General features: G+C 33.7%; 1 protein-coding gene across 1 annotated transcript in view; it reads right to left on the bottom strand.

Annotated features, from left to right (window-relative positions):
• Window positions 1-3,148: 3,148 nt before the first annotated feature.
• Window positions 3,149-21,398, bottom strand: part of LOC128235561 (proton-associated sugar transporter A-like) — a 45,978-nt gene continuing 27,728 nt past the window's right edge. The window contains exons 2-4 of the mRNA XM_052950374.1: window positions 7,160-8,733; window positions 6,462-6,637; window positions 3,149-3,370 (exon numbers count right to left, since the gene is read on the bottom strand). Coding sequence (XP_052806334.1) covers window positions 3,149-3,370; window positions 6,462-6,637; window positions 7,160-8,729 — 1,968 coding nt within the window. The 5' untranslated portion in view covers window positions 8,730-8,733. The remainder of the gene's footprint in view (window positions 3,371-6,461; window positions 6,638-7,159; window positions 8,734-21,398) is intronic.

The following is a 21,398-nucleotide window of genomic DNA, read 5'->3' as shown; positions in this document are numbered from 1 at the left end:
CATATGTCTTGAACATATGTCTATGACTGACGTCCAAGCCGTTGTTTTGCATAAAATCAAATCATTATAATACAAAATTCACAATGCTGCGGCCAGTTGTAAAACGTTTTTAAAATGCAGATAACACACACAACAGCTGCAAAAGCTGGCATGCCACATGCATGACGGCTTAAATTACCAATATCGAAGGAAAGATCCTTCGTATGCACAACATATATCTTAAAATAGGAGTCTCAGTTTTACTGGAACTTCTCACGGGCAATAATGAAATATGCAACACTGCCAACGTTTTATTGGTCGAAATGTTCTCTGGATGTTATACCAACGAGATATAGGAATTGTTTATGTACAGTTTTGAGAACTGCAAAACTACCAACGCCGTCTAACAACAGATTAAGCTGTACCCTATCTTCTATGCTACGTTCAATGGCTCTGACGCGATCAGAAAATGAAATTGAAAACCATTGGTGCATGACATTAAATCGGCGCTATTAAGATTGATAAAAAAACATGATCGTCTAGATCAACAATAACACTTTTTTTTTGTTTTTCAATGATGACATATTTAGGACATGTCATCTTTGTTAAGATTAATTTCAGTGTAGAATATTAAGAAACATACTTAATAATTTGTAATGGAACCGTGTAGCCTTCAGCTTTTTAGGATAATGTTGGTATTTAAAACAGATAATTTAAATGAACAATTTACAGGACCGTTATGATTGTGGACTTCGTTTTCAATTAATTAAAACATTTTTTTAAAACACAACGTGCATCACATGTTATTGTGCAACGTGGAAAATATTAACTGCATTTTTCTGAAATTTTTGAACTGGTCCCTCAGTTCAGCTCAGTTGACAATATCATATATAGTCGGTACCCTTTCGACAATTACTTCCATTATGAGAAAAGTACAACGATTTTTTTTTCTGCCGAAATGCACGTGAGGAAAGTCGTACGCTCTGAACACGAGTGAACACATTCAAACCTGGCCCAAAAATTACTTAAGGTCAATGCCATATAAAATTGTGTCAATTAATATTTATATAGAGCTACTTGATAAAACAAATCATACGACTAACACACTACCACATACTCTAATTAAAAGAGGAATATCAGTTCTTATTCAGAAATCATTCGTTAGGGTGAAAACAATGTGATGGCATGATATTTTATAAGGGCATTCTTTAGCAAAACTGATTAGTTATTTTACGATAAGAATCCCATGCTTTCAAGAATTTAATTATCACAACGGTAAATTATATTTTTGTATACAATTAAAGCATTAAGACATTCATTCAATCTAAATTACTGTTGTTGATTGTGTTTGTGTCCCAATAAAAATCAGTACATTGTCAACTCAAAAAAGTCTGTCTTAAACCTTTTATCTTCAGTTAAAGACATTTAAAGAGTTCGAATTGTTTAGAATTAAAATCAATACTTGCATTGACGTTTTTCTTGATACTGTAAACCTCAGCCTTTGCAACTTCTTAACTATACATTTTTGGGCCATCTCAGTAACTTACCGTCATGCGGTAATCAAATGATATATGCCGCAAGATACAGAACAAGAGTTATAAAACATTGTTAGTGCAAGACAAGTTACATGCAATGAAAAATATTCTCAAAAAACACCAAGTTTATTTCTTAATAATGTAGTATTAGCATCAAGTAATGGCACCGTTGGAAGCAATAGGATTACCTGTGTCTGGATGTGAACATACGTTTGTGTGAAACCTACGTCAGACACAAAAACACACACTTTTTTAGGTCTACCGAACAATTTTAGACGAGAAAATAGTTGAAATCCTATAATCCGATTAATAATTTCAGCAACTCAGGCAGTGAGGCGAAACATATTTATAACACACTTAAACATACAGATGACTGTCGGTCAGTATTTCTTTAGAAGAATAATACTTTCTTATTAGATTCAAATATGTTTTGATGACAAATATAATGCAAAGAGTCAAGCTTTTATTATTGTAAAATGACCTGAAGTCATTAGTATAAAACTAGTTAATTATTTTGAAAGGTTATCCAAATTTAAAACAATTTGGTGGCAGCCTTTTTAAACCGATAATATATATCAATTCACAACATGGAACGTTTTTTTAATCACCATGAATCTAAAGATGTATTTTATCAAGTTGTCGTAACAAAACTGAAATGAAAATAATACAAACATTCAAGACATAAAATGAATTTATTGCTGTACAATTAGCATTTAAAGATATCTTTTTTTTCAATTTGTCGTAACACAACTTAAATAAAAATAATACGAACATTCAAGACAGTACATGTATTTATTGCTGTACAATTACAAGGTTGTCATTAATTCAACATATGTCACCATACACACAGTTTCAAATCTTTAAGAGGAAACCATAATGTGGTTCATGACATTCTACCTTTGTATTTTTAATTGATTGTCAAATATTTATGTTTAATTGATATAATTTCATCTGTTAACCACCGTTGGTGTTTTTGATTGACTATGGACTTCAGTCCAATATCGCAGTAACAACACTGATACTATGTATGTGTTTTGGTCTAATAGGCACATTAGCTTGCCTAGAACAAAATGGTACGCTTCCTGATACCGTGCAGTCTTGCTGTTCTGGACATCGTTTAAAAGCGAAACCGCTGGTACATTAACGTTTTGAAGAGGTCCCTATGAGTAAACGGATCAGCGATGCTCTGCGACATCAACGACCTATTTAAACGATATCTCAGGCGAAACATTTTTCCCGGCATTCAAACGCACTGCTGATGTGTCTTACGTTGTCTTTTCGGGCAAGCATCGTTAATTCTTGGAAAAAATTGGATTTCACCAGTTTTTGCATTTTGATAAAACATGATTTGAAATCAGGAAGTTTTCCCTTTATCAAAGGCAAACGTAATACGGTTGAACAGGCTCCACTAACATGTACTTTTTTTAGGGTTGCATGAGAACGTCTTTCGAAATTACATACTTTCAATTCTTTTAATCTTTATCCCAATTATACCGGAGATTTCGTGCTTAAAGTCAGAAACTTTTTTATAATATAAGCGATATTCAAATTAAAAGTACAATTTTTCTTTTTGGAACATTATTCAAACTTAAAACCCCTATTTCTAAAATGTTTTCCATTGTAACATTGCTCTTTCAAAGGTCTAAGTATGTTACTTGTGTGGCACACACAGCGCCACAGAAGCTTAGAATCGTCGCAGCAATTACTATGGGGACGGTACTTTGCGCCAGGTGCACGAGACTACCCATGAAGAGCGAGAGTAGGAACTGTGCGAGAAACACCATAGAGCTCACAAGTGCCACGTCTGTCCCAAGACCTCTTACCGCCAGTTCCGGGTCCTCTCCGGCCTCACTAAACTGAAATACAAATGTATTCTACGATTGGTATGTATGTGGCAGTCCTCTCCATTCAAGTAACGGGTTTCTTTCCGCTTCGTTAAACTGCAAAACATTACGTATACAATATTGAGATCACGTTTTAGAGCTACGACCTTCACTTCCGGGTACCTTCCGGCCTCGCTGAAGTGCAACACAATATGTTTACAGAGTTGAGTGTATAACTCTCAATTCCAGTTCCAGGTCCTCTCAAGATTCACTGAACTACAATATAATATGTATACTGAGGAAAGTGCAGACCTCTAACATCCAGTTCTGCTACTTACTCACTGAACTGCAATATGATAGTAATATAGCTGTTGGAATATAATTATTCAGACGCCTAATCACATGCTCTGGAACAACTCTTTTATCCTACCATCCTTATCTGCAAAGCTATGTATACGTACAGATTCCCTGTTTAAATTGTAATAACATTATCGTCTGGGTGTTCTTAAAGTCGACTTAGTGTGTGCCTTTGCTACTGGAAATATCTTAGTAGTAGTTTCATCTTTGATATGAGCATGCATGCCAGAACGTCTTTAAAAATATGTATCGCACTGTGAACGAAGGGTATGTTTTGCATATGATAAAGTAACTGTAATTATAATAATTACATAATAAACTAAAGGACAATACAACAACAGGGATATTTCAAGAGCAGTATTGACATCTAGCTCCAATATCACAGAAATATTAATTTCACAACTTGATCTCTCAATCACTTCAATTTTTTGTATGTTTGTAAATGTTTTTAGTACTTTAGTAATTGCTAAAATCATAAAGTGTACTCAATTTCATTTTGGGCTGTTAAATGATGTTTGTTGGAATTTCACCAAAGTTTTTAATCAACATGAGAACATTGCTTTTAAAAAAGTAGCTTGTTTCCACTAACTGTAGTGGGCTATATTTGATCTCATTTCTTTGTTAACCCCCCCCCCCCCAACTATTTCAGTGTATGGCTTTTATCATAGAATCGTATATGTCAATATCTTTGTCTAAATATATAAGCTTTGTGAAAAAGAAGGTTTTAAATAACAGCCATTCTACCGAAGAATGTATGCTTTCGTTTATACCATGCATGTATGTAAAAATTCAGTCCAAACAAAGATATTAATTAAAATGTTCATTTAATTGGAAATATGTAATCCTGATTTTGTTACTTTGGTTTTTCAATGTACCTATCCTAATGCCACGTGGTTTTATCTCGTTATATTACGACCAGAATGCTTTTGAAAAAGATCTATTTTTTCTAGATCAATTGCCATTTCATAATTATTGTTTTAGAAAAAGGAGTATCATTTGCAAGCTGAGTTACTGATTCTTTTTCTTGTTCTTTAATATCATCATATGTCTCAGTTTTTTTTGCGTTGGGTTAAAGATCTTAGCACACCTACAGTTAAAAGCACAGCAGAAAGAGGGCAGCCATGCCGAGCTCCAGATCAAAAATGCAAAAAATCAGAGATCCATTATTGGCAATTTTGGAATACATGATCTTTGTTTGTGAATTTAGGTATGTAGAGTCGCGCTGGCATAAATTTATATATATCGTTTTTTAGGTTTTGATTCTAGGTTATGTTATTCAATCTATCCGCAGTGTTTTATTTTCTGAATTGTCTTTCACTGATGGCCAAACGATGTCATTGTCAATGATCTTCGTATTAAACAATACGTGTCTTTTACTACCTTATATGTTTTCTGTGTGTTATTATAATCATCCCCATCAAAATAATGATTTACAATGCAATTGTTGTGTACCGCTTAAAGCAACCAAAAATTAACAATTAAGGCTGGTTATATTTGGAATATTTGAACAATACCATATAGAAAGAAGACGCAGTGATGTAGCAATAGTTCTTTAGATCAAATCTAACTCTTAAAGTGGTTTTTCTTATCTTAAAGATCTCTCATGTAATCATTTTAAAGAAATATGAGTTACAGTAATTGTTTGAAAAATGTAAATCATCATCCTTGTGACAGTCGTTTATTCAAATATCGCCAAGAAGGAAATCCAACTGTGATATACCATTTCAACGAAGTTTCAAGATTCTGAGTCATTTCCGTTGACGACTTGATGGATAAAGCTAGAGTCCACAGTGTAACGATCGATGAGAAGTTCGATACATCAACGGATATTCCATATTGACTCTCCAATACATTTCTGTTGGCGACGATGTTTTTCAAAAGGTGAAGTAATCGAATAGTTAATATTAATGAAAGAACAGCACAAGGATCTAACATTACTTAATTATCATTTGAACAATACTGAAGCGTTAAATCATCCAAATTTCAAGAGCGGTTTACGGCATTCGGTTTATTACCTGACACTGTTAAATACCAAACAAGTTTTATTTGACTGGTCAGGACAATTTGCAAATTTTACTAGCAGTTTAATCACTATCCACAGGACATTGCAATTTCTGAGCCTGCCACCCGTTATTTTGTTTAATTATTAAATACAATTCATTTGCCACTGGATTAGTATGTCATTATAACGTTTGAAAGTTTTGCTGAAAATCTATTTCAATAAAAGGCCACATCAATGTGATGTTTCGTTCCATGACTTTACCGCAACTATGTTTTTGAAAAGGTTAATTATGTTTTTATTCGATTATAATTGTTTGACCTTCCTATGTCATAGGATTTTTGTGAAGGTAAGTAACCGTGGTGTTTTATATTATAATTTTGAAACTTAAATGTTGTTTTCCCACATGAAATTTAGAAGATTATTTGAAAAAGTCAACTGTTCTTTAAAACAATATGTCAATCATTTGATAGTGCAGAGTGATACATAAACGCAGTGTCTGATTTTGAAATTGATAATTATGTTTTCAAATCGATCAGATGATCTTAATGATGTTAATGAACTCCACAGGATTTTTTTTCTATGTTTGGCCTGAAATGATGTTTGATGTACTGGTCACCAATAGCTATAAGTATAGAAATACTGTGCCTGGACTGAGATTGATATTACCTTGTGATATTGGGACCCAAGCTAATCGCATGAATATCGCGGCCTGCGTCTCAAGTACACATGTTTACGAATAGAGAATATAAGCGTTCTTTGTCTTACCCTGCCGCTAGTATGGTATCTGGCGACGAGCAGGTATGGCATGGTGAAGAGGGTCGCGTACATGATACCGGCACAGGGGGACAGGATAATGACGGCCGCAGGATGCCGGCTTAGCGCCATCACAACCATCCCAACAGTGTAAACTAACTGCCCGCACACATACACTGGCTTAGCCTCTAAAGTGAAAGAATGGAGGTAAGAATGCATTGTCTGCTATATTCCAATACTCGTAATGTATACCTAATATGGTTGTGTTCTGCCATATTGAACTACTTTACAGTTTGTGTTGTATAGCTTGACTCTTGCTATTAGTTGGAACAAATATTTGTCACAAATAAGAACAAAATTCACTTTTGCAATCAGAATACATTGTATGTTTTCTGTTACGATTTATATAAAAATAGTTATGTTTAAGTTTATTTCGACTTTTAGACAAAACACTAGTGATGCGAAACATTTTATCAATTGTATGATCCATTACGTTATATCTAATAAGGGTATATAAGTTCAATATATCATTATGCAACGATGTTGTCCTCAAAGATCAATTTCATAAATAGTAAGCTAAAATTAGAATTCCAGTTTTCATTTCATTTTTACAAAGAAATAATCTTAACTTTGACTTTCACTTTGTCTTGTATAACCGAATCTGGCCTAATTATATATACTTTACAACAACCTTATATTAAGTTACTTACTAAACTTGTCAACAAGATACTCAACAGCCATTGAGTAGAGAGCGCAAGCTAATGAGTACAGAGACATTCCGAATGAACCAAAACGTACACCGTCGTTATATAGATCATGTTGTGGACTTCCGGCAGGTGCCCGTGGGTCACCCCCAAACACTGACTGGCCCACAAAGTCGGTGAAATACAGGGAATAACAGACTAGCGACATCCAGCAAAACAGATTTGTAACACACAAAATTAGCAAAGATTTTGGCATTTTGATAATGGATCGTAAGTATGTCTTAAGTGACACTTCTTTTATTATACTTTCAGAAACAATATTAGTGGTTTGTGTCATTTCCATACGATTACCATTTGTATCTGGAACGGAATTGGTATTTTGTGTGTCTGGCATATCGATAGCGTAGTTGCCATCTTGATTTTTTTCATTCCCAGAATGAACGTTATTTGCGCAACCATTTGAACCAAGTGTTCCATATGAAACATTCGTTTCTTTAACACATTCTCCTTCCTCATCAGTATCATCTTCTGAACTTTCATTGACAAATTTGCGGTATTTCGCTTTCTTCACCCTTTTAACTTTTTTTTGCAACTGCTCCTTTGGAACGCCAAGCTCCTTTAAGGTAACCTCCTTAAAACTTGTCACGGTAAGTATTACACATACAATGAACATCAAAAGGACTCCTGTAAATACCACCCGGACATGGCCACCGAGAGCAGCTCCAAAACTAGTCGCCTCCCAGTTAATTCCACCCATCAGGTACCCAACACTTCCGCCCATTCCAGCCATGACAGTGAAAGACGTCAGACCACGTGAATGGTCCTCTGGAACGCTGATGTCCAACAAGTATGTCCTACAGGGTGATTGACAGGCGTCACAGTTGAAGTCCAGCATTGCCACACCCAGAACAGTCAGCAAAATTCCTATCACATGCTTATGAGGCAACTTCACCATTGATGGCCAGTCAGGACTGAAACCTGACCGCAAAATGGCGGAAGTTCCGTTTTCAAATATGACCAGATTATCAGTTGAGTTTATCCTGCGTATAATTTTCGCATCGATCGGTGTTACATTTTGATTTGAGATAGGTGTTCCAGTATCGCCAGCAAGAATACCAAATGTCTCGCCATTTGGAACTAATACTAGTCCAATGATAATACCGACAGAAAACAGCAGTATAAACGGACGTCTTCGCCCAAGCTTAAGAGGACACCTATCGCTAAGAGATCCCATGATTGGTACCAGGAAAAAGCCTAACAGAGGGCTTAAACACCATACCAGTGTCATAAAGGCAACAGGAACTCCAAGTTTCAGCAAAATAGGACTTACAAAAGCCGTCTCAGCGGCATAGCAAAGTTCAATACCACAAACAGCGGCACTTAACCGTATCAATTGGGCTCGAGATTTTTGAGTCCCCACATGACTTAAATCGGATGGGTCGGTGTCCGGTACTATTTTTCGCTTGACATCATGGATGGTCTGCAAATAGTCGTGGTCCTTGATACGCTGAATGTATTCGTGGTCTTTGAGGGATTTCAGAGCTTGAAGCTTGGATGTAAGAATACCTAGAGACATCTTTCTGCAATAGATAATAAATGAATTAGAACAATCAGTATTCTCTTTACGCAGTTAGTGGGGTCATCAGGTAGATTTGTTTGGTATTTTTGTTATTCAAGGTATCGCCACAATGCAAAAGTAGGGTTGCATGACAAAATACATAGATATCGATATAGTGTTGACAGGTTTTATGCTTTATTTCCATGTGAAATCTTTAGCAAATATAATGCATGAATATTTTCATACATGTTTCCGCTGGATTGTGGGTTAAGCAAAGTTTACCAAAACATTTAAATACATGTGGGTTTAAGATACATTTGCGTTAAAGCACAGATGTGCTCTAAGAATAGGAAGTGAAGTTTAATTACTAGTTTTGCAATATTTTCTTATCACCAAGAATGCTCCCGACATTATTTATTGACTAGTTTGAAACATTTTGAATTTTCCGGCGGATCCGTATGTATCCAAACAATAGATATGCGATACTCTGTCCCCCTACCCCTCCTATTTTTTGTGGTAAATTTGCCCAGCTCAAAAAGGTACAGTAAAAAAAACACAATTTGTATGCCTCAGATGTTTATTTTCTTTGGATTTCCCCACATTTTTACAACACAAAAAAGCTCAAATGTATTGATATTTATGTCAGTCAAGTGCAATGTATCGAACATTTTGCAATGTTTAAAAACAAATTTAAACTTTAATAACACCCGAAGGCATATACAATCACAGTGTTTGTAGAACCTTATTACACTTGACTTGGAAATACAAATCTTATAATTTGCGTTGTGTTATTCATGGCGTAACCAGATAACGATAAATAAGTACATTCTGAAATATTTTACCAATAATGACTCCATGCACTTTGAAAATAAGCTGATTTGTAACATCAATTGTGTTTAAGTACAATTTATTATAATGTACCTTTTCTTTCAACAACTATCTTAGCAACAGTTAATGTTGCTACCATTACGATGGTTTTGTTATCTGTTCAGGGAACGGCTGTCTACCATATCCGGAAACAAGTGAAATTTCGCACAATAAACGTAAATGGGATTTCCTATTCTAGGCCAATAAATCAATCAAATTCGGCTTTCTCCCACTGTTAATTAAAAGATAGGAAACTCTAGCTTCTTAAAGCTGCAATAAAGTCTTTGTTCTGGATTTAAAAAAGACGTTAAGTAGGTATGGTAAAAAAGACGTTAAGTAGGTATGGTTTGTCTCATCTTTATTCCGAAAAAATTGTCTAGTGCAATACATCTTTTTCTAATACTTGGACTAAAGTTCCGTTTGGTCTTAGCTAAATATAACCTCGTTAATAAAACAATCCACATAAAGAAGAAATATCTAACTATTAAAGTGTTTTGTTTCTCTCCAGCACAATAATCACATATCAAATGACGCAAAAGCTCTCGACGAAAATAAAAGCATCGTGCTGTTAATTGCCTTATATGAACTATAATGTGTGTGCATAAGTAAATTATTTGTTAAAATTTGCAATAGAAGTTAATATACAAGCTTAATAGCCATTTAGTACGAGGACCCAGTTTAGAGGAGCAAGCTAAGGCCTAACAGATACTCAAACAGAAACTCGCAACATCGCAAAACAACAAATACACAATTCATATAATATTCACTGTCTTATTTATATATGCTGGTGTTGCTGCCTGAGGACAATCAGGAGTTAACTATGGTCTGTGATTGGTTAAAAAGTACTCAACTTCTCACTTGTTTTAACATTTATCAAAATTCTGTCTAAGGTAATATGTAAACAAACGAAGTTGTCCCAAACAAGAACCACAAAATGGACAGTACTAAAACATGTTTACTTTTGATAAATAATCGGCCTTGGATTGATCAATAAACACTTAAATTAATTTAGGCCTTTAATCAGTTTATGAGAACTAAATATATGTCTTGTCCCAACACGTATCAATGAATACAAAATAAAGTAAATATGCCGAGTCAGTACGCATTTGAAGACAATGTCACCTAAAGTATGAACACCCCTTGTTGAACACATCATTAACTGATAGTCTTACTTCACGTACTGAACGACCAGGTACAGATACCATCTACTCAGGAAATAAATCTGGCCAGTGCAGCAGAGCTAACTCCTCAAAGGTATGATAAAATCATATAATGACAACTATCTGATATAGTGCACCTAAGTCAACTTTAAGGCTTAAAACTATAGACTCTTATCACGATTGTATCATTTTGCAAACCAGGAGGTCAACATGAATAAAGGAGGAAAATAACAAGTAAATAAGTATACTGTCGCAAACAGTTCATTTCCATTGATGATAATGTATTCTTCTACTGCAGGGACACGGCTTAGTACTTTGTTTGAGGGATAATCCAAAGTAACGTTGACAATTCCAACATAATCGGTATGTATATCTCAGTAGAATATGAGGCAAAGAGTTTGAGAAATATATAACAAATAATAATAAAGAGAATAAAAACAACGTCAAATGGACAATAACTAACAAGTGCAATGCAATTGCGGTTTTCCCGTGTGTTTATAGCTTTTAAATCTGATATTTCATGCATGTATCATAGCAAAGTGCTTTTATCATTGCTATTCTCTGACAAAGGATCAGCAATAAAGGCTGTTAAGCGTATAATCATTGTAATGATCTATATGCGGCTGACATTTTAAGAGAAATGATAGACGCCTGGGACAAAAAAGCAGATACTAGAAAATTTACATTTTCATTGCAAAAAGTGGCCAGAAATAGAAAAATCGCAGAAGTGACAAATCTGTATTAACGTCATCAGTCTGTACAAATTAACATGCAAACGTCTTGTGGATCATAGCGGATAGATCAGGATTTGTAGCATGTATTCGCAATTTTCTTTTAAGTTACCGTGATGTTTCTGAATGTCTAGTTGTATTTAGCAGATCATTGTTATGTGCATATTGTATATATATAACATGGTGTATGCGATTGATATTTAAACTTATTTGAATGTTGTAAAACAATTGTCTCTTGCGCATAGGACTATAAAGCCTAGGAATCGAAATACTAGACTACCTAAGAAGTGTGACTTAGTATGAAGTAAGAAGTGTTTTCAAACTTTGTTGCAATTTTTCCGCGAGGCGTTGAATTCTTGATTTGTACATACACCTGATATGGAGACAAATGTTGCGTTGTTGCGATTATCTTGTTTGTAGCTGCGTTTTGCTCTGACATGGTAACATAAAAAGGTTCTGGCGTTTGGATCTTGATGTGTACATTAATACTTGTGTGAAAAACTACAGAAACAAGCTCAGTAGCAAAAAGTTTAAACATAAACCCGGTTTAATGGCACTGGGTAAACGCCAAAGACATAGAACACAAAAACAAAAAAATCACAAACAAGAAACATGGAAGAACAGCACAAAACTCCACAAACAGCACAGTGCATACATACTACATATATATAAAATATATAGGTATGTTTATCAAGGATTGTTAGGCACCGCCTTGTAACGGTCAGTAAATCTGACATTGATACAAATGTATCACTGTTACGATTTTCTTGTTTTGGCCACTTTTTGCTTTGGCATGGTAACATTATAAGCTTCTGGTTTGTGTCCCAGACGTCGTTTATTCCTCCCAAAAATCTCAGTTGCGTATAAATCATTACGATGGCCCGCGCTTAACAATCTTGGATGGCTGATCAGAATGGTAAGAATAAAAGAAAAGAGCTATAATCTAATCATGATGAACTCCTCTCGTGATTTTCCGATTTTCATATGTCTTAAGCTTTATCAAAGCATTTACGATAAAAACCTTATACACTAACATGGACAGAACAGAACTGAACAGACGTTCATTTCAAAGCACAACCATGACATACACTCAATGAAATAGAGCAAGATGACCAATGATCATTGCAGAAATATTTAGAATTAGAAAAATGCATGGCGATCGTTAGATCAGTAATTAACAAATGAAAATATATGAATGTATTAATAAAGTATATGAATATTGGTAAATGTCTTAACATACATTGAATAATTGACATTTGTACAAAGTATGCTGCTTTCTAATATCGAAAACTCTATATACATGCACAGCAGGGTTTCTAATAATGTTCACATTCGTTGACGCACGAAGTACAATGGATTTAAACATACATGAATATCGCGATTTTTTTCATTGCGTGTTGATTGTTGTACGTTTGACGCGTTTTTGTTTGTTTCCAGCCTATACATGATGTACAAAATTATAACTAGGAAATACAATATGTGTTTTATTCGAAAAGACTTCTTTATTTTGAATCATCGCCGTGTACGATAGCAAATGTATACTTTCGTTTTACCTGGTTTGTATTAATTATTTTTTGATCAAGTTATTATAAGGATACAGCCGTTATGAGACTTTATAAATATATTTTTGGGGTCACATAGGCGAAATACGTCAGATAGTGGACTATGTATTAAATATTATAAGAATTTTATATTAAAATACTTTAAAAGTAAACAGATGACAGACAACCATGCATTTTGAGAACAATTTAAGTGCAGGTAAAGAGTGACTCCTGGACTATGGCCCTATTGTATTCAATGCTGTCCAAAGTAATCTCTTAAACTCAAGCAGGGAGAACTCGCAGAAAAATAGCTTATTTATTGCATTCAAGGGTCGACTGATTCATTTGGAAGTGAAAATCCCTCTACATTATTTCTCATATTCAATCATTCATTTCTCTCATAGCTCACCGTCCTATCTAATGAGTCTGGCACAATTGAATCTTTATCGAAGAAAACTAATTGATTCATCAACAGTGCTTCTATTTAGCGAAAAAAGAATGCGCTGTTTTTCTATGTGAGATGCATCACATTAAGTTAAATTTAGAGAAGCTGCTGTTTTATTTGCCGTCATGCAAACGTTTATTTCAAGTGTATACAGCATTTTTGAACTTTGCTCGTTTCTGTTTTGCTAATTGCTATATATTATAACCGTTTTGCTTTTTTTTCCAAAATTGAAATGTGATACTATATTTGGAAGTATACACTTATACTGAACCAAATACACGTTAGGTTGAAAAGAGCCGAATGTGGTGCTGTTTCTTAACCTTTCTCAAACTGTCTTCGGCTTCTTCCACACTTCAAACGCATTTTGCCACCTTCATGCATTTGGCATTCACCTTTCATCTTATGTAACGGTAACAAAACTTTACCAATTACAACAATATTTACACAATTAAAAGCAGCTTGAAAAAGTGACGGAAGCGAGGCATAGTATAAGCTAATTAGCTTCCTTCTTAATTCTGTCGGGATTATTTTGTTTTCTTCATACATCACTTGTTCACCTTCAGGTAATATTACCTCAGAAAATTCCGTATTATTGATTATGCTTTAACGTTGTGTATCCGTTAAATGTTCTGTTAAATTAAATACTGTTTAGAGCAAATTTGATGCCCAATTATGAGCAAAATATTTTCTGTATTATTTATTTCTACAGTTTATTTTAAGAGGTAGTGCTGGGAAAAAGAGTAAAGTCTTAAGGACATGCCCAGATTTGGTTTGATAGGGACAATAACTTGAGCCTGTATTGGTATTTAGTATCAAGTGCTGCGTTTTCAAAGCCAGGCAAGAATGTAAACAAGCGTTCATGTCAGTTTCAATGTCCTGCAATGTTTAATCGCACACACATATTACTCGGAATCGTCGTTCATGAAATTTGCTTTATAAATGTTAACAAAACATTGCATTCAACGCAGCATTGCGGATTTAGCTGGATGCATGCGTTCTGTATATAGTCTTAGAGTAAAAATACAACAATTTTTTTTCTGCTGATATGGTCTGCTTTGTTTTTTTTTTGTTTTTTTCTTTTTATTGAACATGTCTTAGTCAATTGAGGGGCTGAGTAGTCCTAAAATGTTTAAACTCCCAGTGACTTATGCTAATAGTGAAATGTTGATGAATGTGTTGTTTTGTAAAACTGTGTGTCTTACGTTAAGTGTTGGTTAATTGGCGTGTTTCCAACTGTTGAAGATTAATGACTATCACACTATTCACTTAAACAAATTATTTAACACAGTTTACAAATACTTAAGGTTGTTCCTTCAATAGCCATATTTTAAAAACATTATATTTCGTTATCGATATGCTACATTAAAATTTAATATTAAATGTGAAGGTAATCTTGATGAAATATGCATCGGTCTAAAAATGACAAGAAAGTTTTAACCGAATATTATTTCTTAACCGTTTCATATTTAATTCAAGTTATAGTTGTTGTTTGTTCTTTTGCATCAATAAAACCATTTTCAATATGCAAAGTAGAGTAAAGCCCAGTAAAGAATAATGAAAAATATAAACTTGTTAATAGTAATGTTAGCAGTAATGTTAAGGATGTCTGAAAAAGTAGATTCGTATGCATCATTAAATGAAATTTACACTCCTTCGGCCACATTAATGGCAAGACGGAAGAACCTCACTCCTCATTATTGTCTAGATCGTAAACGTACACGAATTTACGACTGATGGGTATATTTCCATTACTAATCACGCTTTAATGACCCGACAGGCTCTAATATAATTCCACCTTAAGGTGACAGTTAATGAGACCAGAAGTGGGCCCGGTACACGCCACATTAAATGTAATTTGTCCTTTTACTATTCTTTTCACTTCACTGTCCTTCATTCATGTTTCATGAACACACTAGTACAAATGTAATCTTAATGGGCCGATTGTACAGAAAGCTGTACCACCTAAAACATTTAAAATACACTAACACACCTGAATGTGTTTTTTAAGACTTTGAATGAAGTATTCCGTATCACAAGTTTTGCCATAAACGTCAAGACTAGAAAGATTAACTCTTACTCCCAAATAAGATTTACCTCAATTAATACTATTGTTTTATTATTCCAAAAAGGATGAATTAATGTCGAAAACAATGGTTCTAAAGAAGGATTCTTATTTTAATGTGAAAGAAATGTGCATAAAACACAGTATTTCTACCTATTGAGATTATAAAGGATCACAGTAAATATTTTACCATTCACCAATCATTTATTATTTTTGCGTTTTCACTTATTTACTACACGGTTACAATCTTGTTATCAGTAATTAATATTTTTCATCAATGCATTATTAAGTAAGTAGTTAAAGGTTTATCAGTCAAAATATTTGTTTGTTATACATGTGTATGCATTGATTTTGAATACGAGCGGCACTTTTAAGATTTAAAAAGAAACCAAGATGACGTTAATAAAGTTATAACTTCAACAAAGTTTTAAGCAATCGGCAAAAATGTTTTATATTTAACAAGGGCATATTCCCTGTGGAATCAGAAACAAACGGGTTTCAGTTAATAGTGTATAAATGTCAAACAGTGGTTAATGCAGAGACAAGCCCAGTAGCCTACAATTAATCAATACGATCCGGTATAAGGCCCAGTGAGCAATACCAAACAAACACCAAACAAAAGAAGCAACGCCACAATAATGCAATGAAAACTACATGACCACCTCAGTAGTCAACCTGTAAAAACAACCTGGCCCAAATTTCTCGAAACTTCTTAAGTCCCTTATAACAGAATTAAGTTAATCTCACTATTTTTGTTGTTCTATATTATGCGTTATATTTAATTCTTTAAGAGTTTAAATAAATTATATAAGAAAACGCTGTATGCTTATAAGAAGATTTTTTTTCATTTATCAAAATCCATTATAAGTATGAGTTTTGGCTAATTGAAATAAGCGACTTAAGTCTGTTAAGCTTAAGAAGTTTTGAGAAATTGGGGCCTGTATATAGGCACCAGACAAGGGCCCTAACGACAATGAACTAAAGACACACATGTATAAACACCACAGGCACAAATAAAAACACCACATACACAAATGTATAAACACTACATACACAAATAAAAACACCACAAACATTCCAAACCGCAAAATAATGGCTTTATGAAAAAAATATGTTTATAGATATATTTATGGGTGACAACCTAAAACCTCTTTTGTAAACTTTTTAGGAAATGTCCCGTACTATTGATACGAAAAAAATGGAAGGTCGGAAAGAAGCATTTTTAAATTACGCCTTGCAAATAAATAGGACATTAAATGTAAAAAATAGAGTATGTACAAATAAGTGTTTCCTTAAGTGTATAATCGCAATTGATCATATCCTTTTTGGTGATGTATAGTGAGTTATTAGTGAAAATAGTATTTCTCTATTTTATATACTAGTAACATTATCAATTTGATATTTGTCACTTTCTTAACATTTTGGCCCGCTCCCAAATAAAAGGACAGCCGACAAAGAAATGTGGAGCAGTGTCAAAGACATGAATTCCGAAATAACGTTACGTTCGCGTACAATTTGGCGTGGTGTATTTATGTTATGTCACTAAAAATCTCTTCACCTTTACTCCATAAAACTACATCTATGCAACAAGTATTAAAAGGAAAAAAAAGATAACTGTTTATCCTTTCATTCATTTGTATCTCTTAAACACAGACTGAAAATACGTTATAAAGAGTTTGGTTAAAAAGAAAAAAAAACTAACGAGAATCAGTTTATTTGCATTCCCACGACATTCAAAGCCCACGTGTCAACAAAAAGAAGTTTTGTGAGTCTGTTCTCTCGCGATATGAAGTCGAAAGAGGATGTGCACGCTTTGCAATTCAGCTTTTAAACAGTCCTGCAGCAAAAATACCTCAATATTTATTTAATATTGATGAGGAATAAAGCTGTTGATAAGACGATTCTTGTCATTCCTAAACTACGTTACATCAACTTTTTCAAGATTACATTTAAACAAGATTTATAAAGAAGTTTTCAGCAGCCCTTTAGCATTTGTCAACTGTGGACAAATGATGATTTAAAGAAAAATTATGACAGCAGTTATAAATAGATAAATAGATAAATAAAAAAAAACTGATTGAGGTTTTTTACCAGATATATTTTGATAATGAAGAGTGTCATTAAAGTTATTTTTAAGAACATATCTGCAACACTGTCGCCAGTACACGAATTCGCCAGACCTTTAAGAAACACTATAATCGATGCTAAATGCCAATATAGTCTTATCAATCTAAGTCTTGGCATGCCCTTAAGAATTTACTATTGTCCCTTCAAAGGTCTCTTTGATGTTTTGTAGATCTAAATTATTAAGGACATATTCTGTGCGTTATTTAGCATAAACCTTCTTTTTAAGTTTGTTTTATCTCGTAATGTATATCTGTTGCAACATTAGTGTGAAGTCCTGTGTAGTAGAATCGTATTGCGTTATACAATCTTATAACAAAGCGTGATACACATAACAATTGTAAAAAAATATAACTAAACTAAAATTGACACTAAACAATTGATGTATTTATACACGGAGAGTGATACGTGTAATATGTCTCAATGAGGACCAAATCAAAACCGCTGTCTATTATAGAGAATACTCAACTTTACCTGTCACTCAAAATATGCGATCTTATTTCCATAAACTCTCTAAATACGATCAACGTTGATGAATCAATTTTCCGAAAATTATTTAATTTATCACGTTCATTTGATTGGACGTTCAGCTTCGAGGGGATTTGACGAGAGAATAAGGGAATCTGTAGATTTCAATTGAAAGAGAATCAGACGATCCTTGAATGCAATTAATAAGCTATTTTTCTTGGATATCTTTCAGCTTGAGCAATTGAGAGTTGTGCAGCGCGCTTTTGGTACATGAGGGTCCAGTTAAGGAGACACAGCCTGCACTCAGCGGGGTTTAAAGTGGGTCTATACCTATAAATAACGCGTTTTCAACAGGACCGCAGTCTATCATACATTCCCTGTACTTAATTACTTTGCAAGAAGTGTCACAGTGTATGAGGTATTCCCTGTACTTAACGAGTTATTAAGATGACCACATTCTATGAGGCACTCCCTGTACTTTCCGAGTTTTCAAATAGTGTCTAAATATATGGGGCACTCCCTGTCCTTACCAATGTTTTTTGGGGGAGGGGGCACAGTCAATGAGACGCTTCATGTACCTTACGAGATTTCAAATAACTCCCGATTCTATGCGAAACTACCTGCACTTAAAGAGTTTTCAAAATGTACGGCAATCAGTCGTATCTTGCATACCAATATCATTATAAAATTCGTGAAATGTTTCACACTAAAATGATATGGCTCACATTTTAGGTACACTAAATGTTCTGAGACACACATAACACTTTTACGTACATAACTTTAGAATGCAAAACAAGTAGACACAAATTTCTTCTTATTAATATTTCTTGATGACATACCATTATCCAAAATAACTATACTATATAAAGCAGTTCACAAGTATTTTTTTATACATCAGGTAAATTGGAATTTTAGTATAAAAGGCTAAACTCAGAAGTATATATTTAAACAGTCTCATTATGGTCTTATCATTATTTATACAAACTAGGAGTGCAAGAGAAAATATAAATAATAATTTTGGCGCACACACAGTAATGATTCAAAATAACGAAGGCTTTCAGAAATAATTTACATTTTAATTCACAAGTTATAGTTGTATACATCAGGTAAATCAGAATTTTAGTGTAAATAACAAGTGTATGTTTAAGAAATGACATGAGAGTTTAAAGTCGAACCTAGGCAATACAAAACTGATGGTTTGCATGTGCAGTTATAAATTTTAATACTGGCCGATAATGTTATAATATATCTTAGTAATAAGACATCTAACTTGATATCAAACTCGAAAAATCCCGACAAGTGTTTATTCTTAAATCAGATGATTTCCCGTTTAGAATTGCCATTCTCTGGCACAGTATCTTTCATATCGGATTGTTAGGACGTTCAAAGAAATGATAAAAATGTTTTTATTAAATATACACGATGTCTGGGACATAAGCCAGAAGCAAGTAATGTTACCATTTGTAATAAAAAAGTGGCTAGAAATTGAAAAATTGAAAGAGGGATGAATTTGTGTGAACGTCATGATTCTGTACACATCAAGATTAAAACGTCATGTGGATGAATTCTTGAAATAAATATAAACATTTAACATCATCCTACATAAGTCAAACATCATAGGAAGTCCAGTTGTTTTCGATTTTTTTATATAGACTTCAATATTTTGATTTTTGTTTATAAAGAAGAGAAAAAAGGGGTGTGTGTTCTACAGGTATAGTTGTTCGCCTCTCGCCGATGAGGTTTTGGGCTCGAATCAGTGGTATTTTCTAAAAGCCTCTCAAAAAGGCCACAATACTGGTTTCTGGCAAGTAAACGGACTCGTCAGTGATTTATATCTAACAGCTTTAAGCTGCCTTTACAATAGAGCAAATACTAAAATAGTATATTATAAACGAAAGAAGAGGAAACGTTCATATAACGATTATGTCAAGGGTATTATAGAGTATGTCGACGTTAAAACTAAATACTTTTTCTTTGTAAAAACGAATAGTTTTAAGTCAGTCTGGACATATGTTGCGCATTTATCATGTAGCATTACTTTAAAAACAATCGGACTATTTCGTTTTCTGCTTACGTCGGAGACAGAAATAGATGTAACTGTAAGCAAGAAAAAGCAAAAACCAAACTTTTGAAATAATTTAAAACTCATTTAAAGGGCATTGAGTCTAAGCCGGGTAACAATCTCTGAGCGGGTTTTCAAACCGTCCCACGGGGTTTAAACTGCTATATCGACAAGAGCTGGTGTCACTGTTAAAATCGAAAGGTCGTGGAAAGAGATATTTTTTTAAGGGTAAATTGACAAAGTTTAGTGTTTAAAGTCTTCCAGTCATTTGTAGATGGCATACTTAGCCCGATTGTAAAATACTGTTTTGTACTGCAGCATAGAACAAAAAAATCGGTTTACAATTGTAAATGTTGTTAAATTGGCATTCATTGAAAAAAACAACATAATAAAGAAATTCAAATTACTTAAAAAGATCGCTGATGTTTGCTAATGAAAATTTCAGTATTAAAGAAATTGTTCATTTTTTGGTGTTTACTGGAAGTAGGTTTATAAAAAAAGTTTCATTTCAATAAATCGTTGTTTGTTTGCATTATGAGCACTCGTAAGTCAAGCTAGACATTCAGTGATATCATACTTTAATTTCACTTACAATATAAAAGCGGTTACCCCTCATATTTACATTGACGATTCTTTGGTTGTTGTGTTATGTCTTTTTGGACAGTGTTGTGAAATAAACGGAGAATGGCAAATAACATTGAATGTGGCGTGAACTGGGACCACTTTTGGTCCCCTGAACGTAGAATTCGATTTGAGATTCTCGGCTCATTTGATGTTGTATACTAATGAGATAATAATTGAGAGTTAAAGATCCTTGTACCTTTGAGATTCGGAAAATAATGAGGATTCGAGATATTACTTCTTGTAGGGAGGATGTTTGAATAAGTGTCATTTGCATTCAATGATGTACGAAAGAACATTACTTCCACAGCAAGTAAATCATTAATATAAATCTTTACTAGTCTAGAACGTTAATAGCCATAAATTGGACATACACTGTAAGAGTATAAGACATTTTTGTTTTGTTATATGGGAAATTTCAGTTGCATATATGGTTTAAAGTAGCTTATAGAGATTTATCAGTGAATTAAACAATACAATTATTTTACAGTTTTCAAACAATTTACATATTACTTTGATATATTCCACTGTTTTTGAAAATTTTAGCGAGCCCTCACGTCCAAATCAAACAATTTATTCTCTTTTCATATCCTTTTTAAGCACGTG

The sequence above is a fragment of the Mya arenaria genome, chromosome 5, assembly GCF_026914265.1.
Source record: "Mya arenaria isolate MELC-2E11 chromosome 5, ASM2691426v1".
NCBI lineage: Eukaryota > Metazoa > Mollusca > Bivalvia > Myida > Myidae > Mya > Mya arenaria.
Note: the sequence above shows the minus strand (reverse complement) of the source record. Positions and strands in the feature narration are given on the sequence as shown.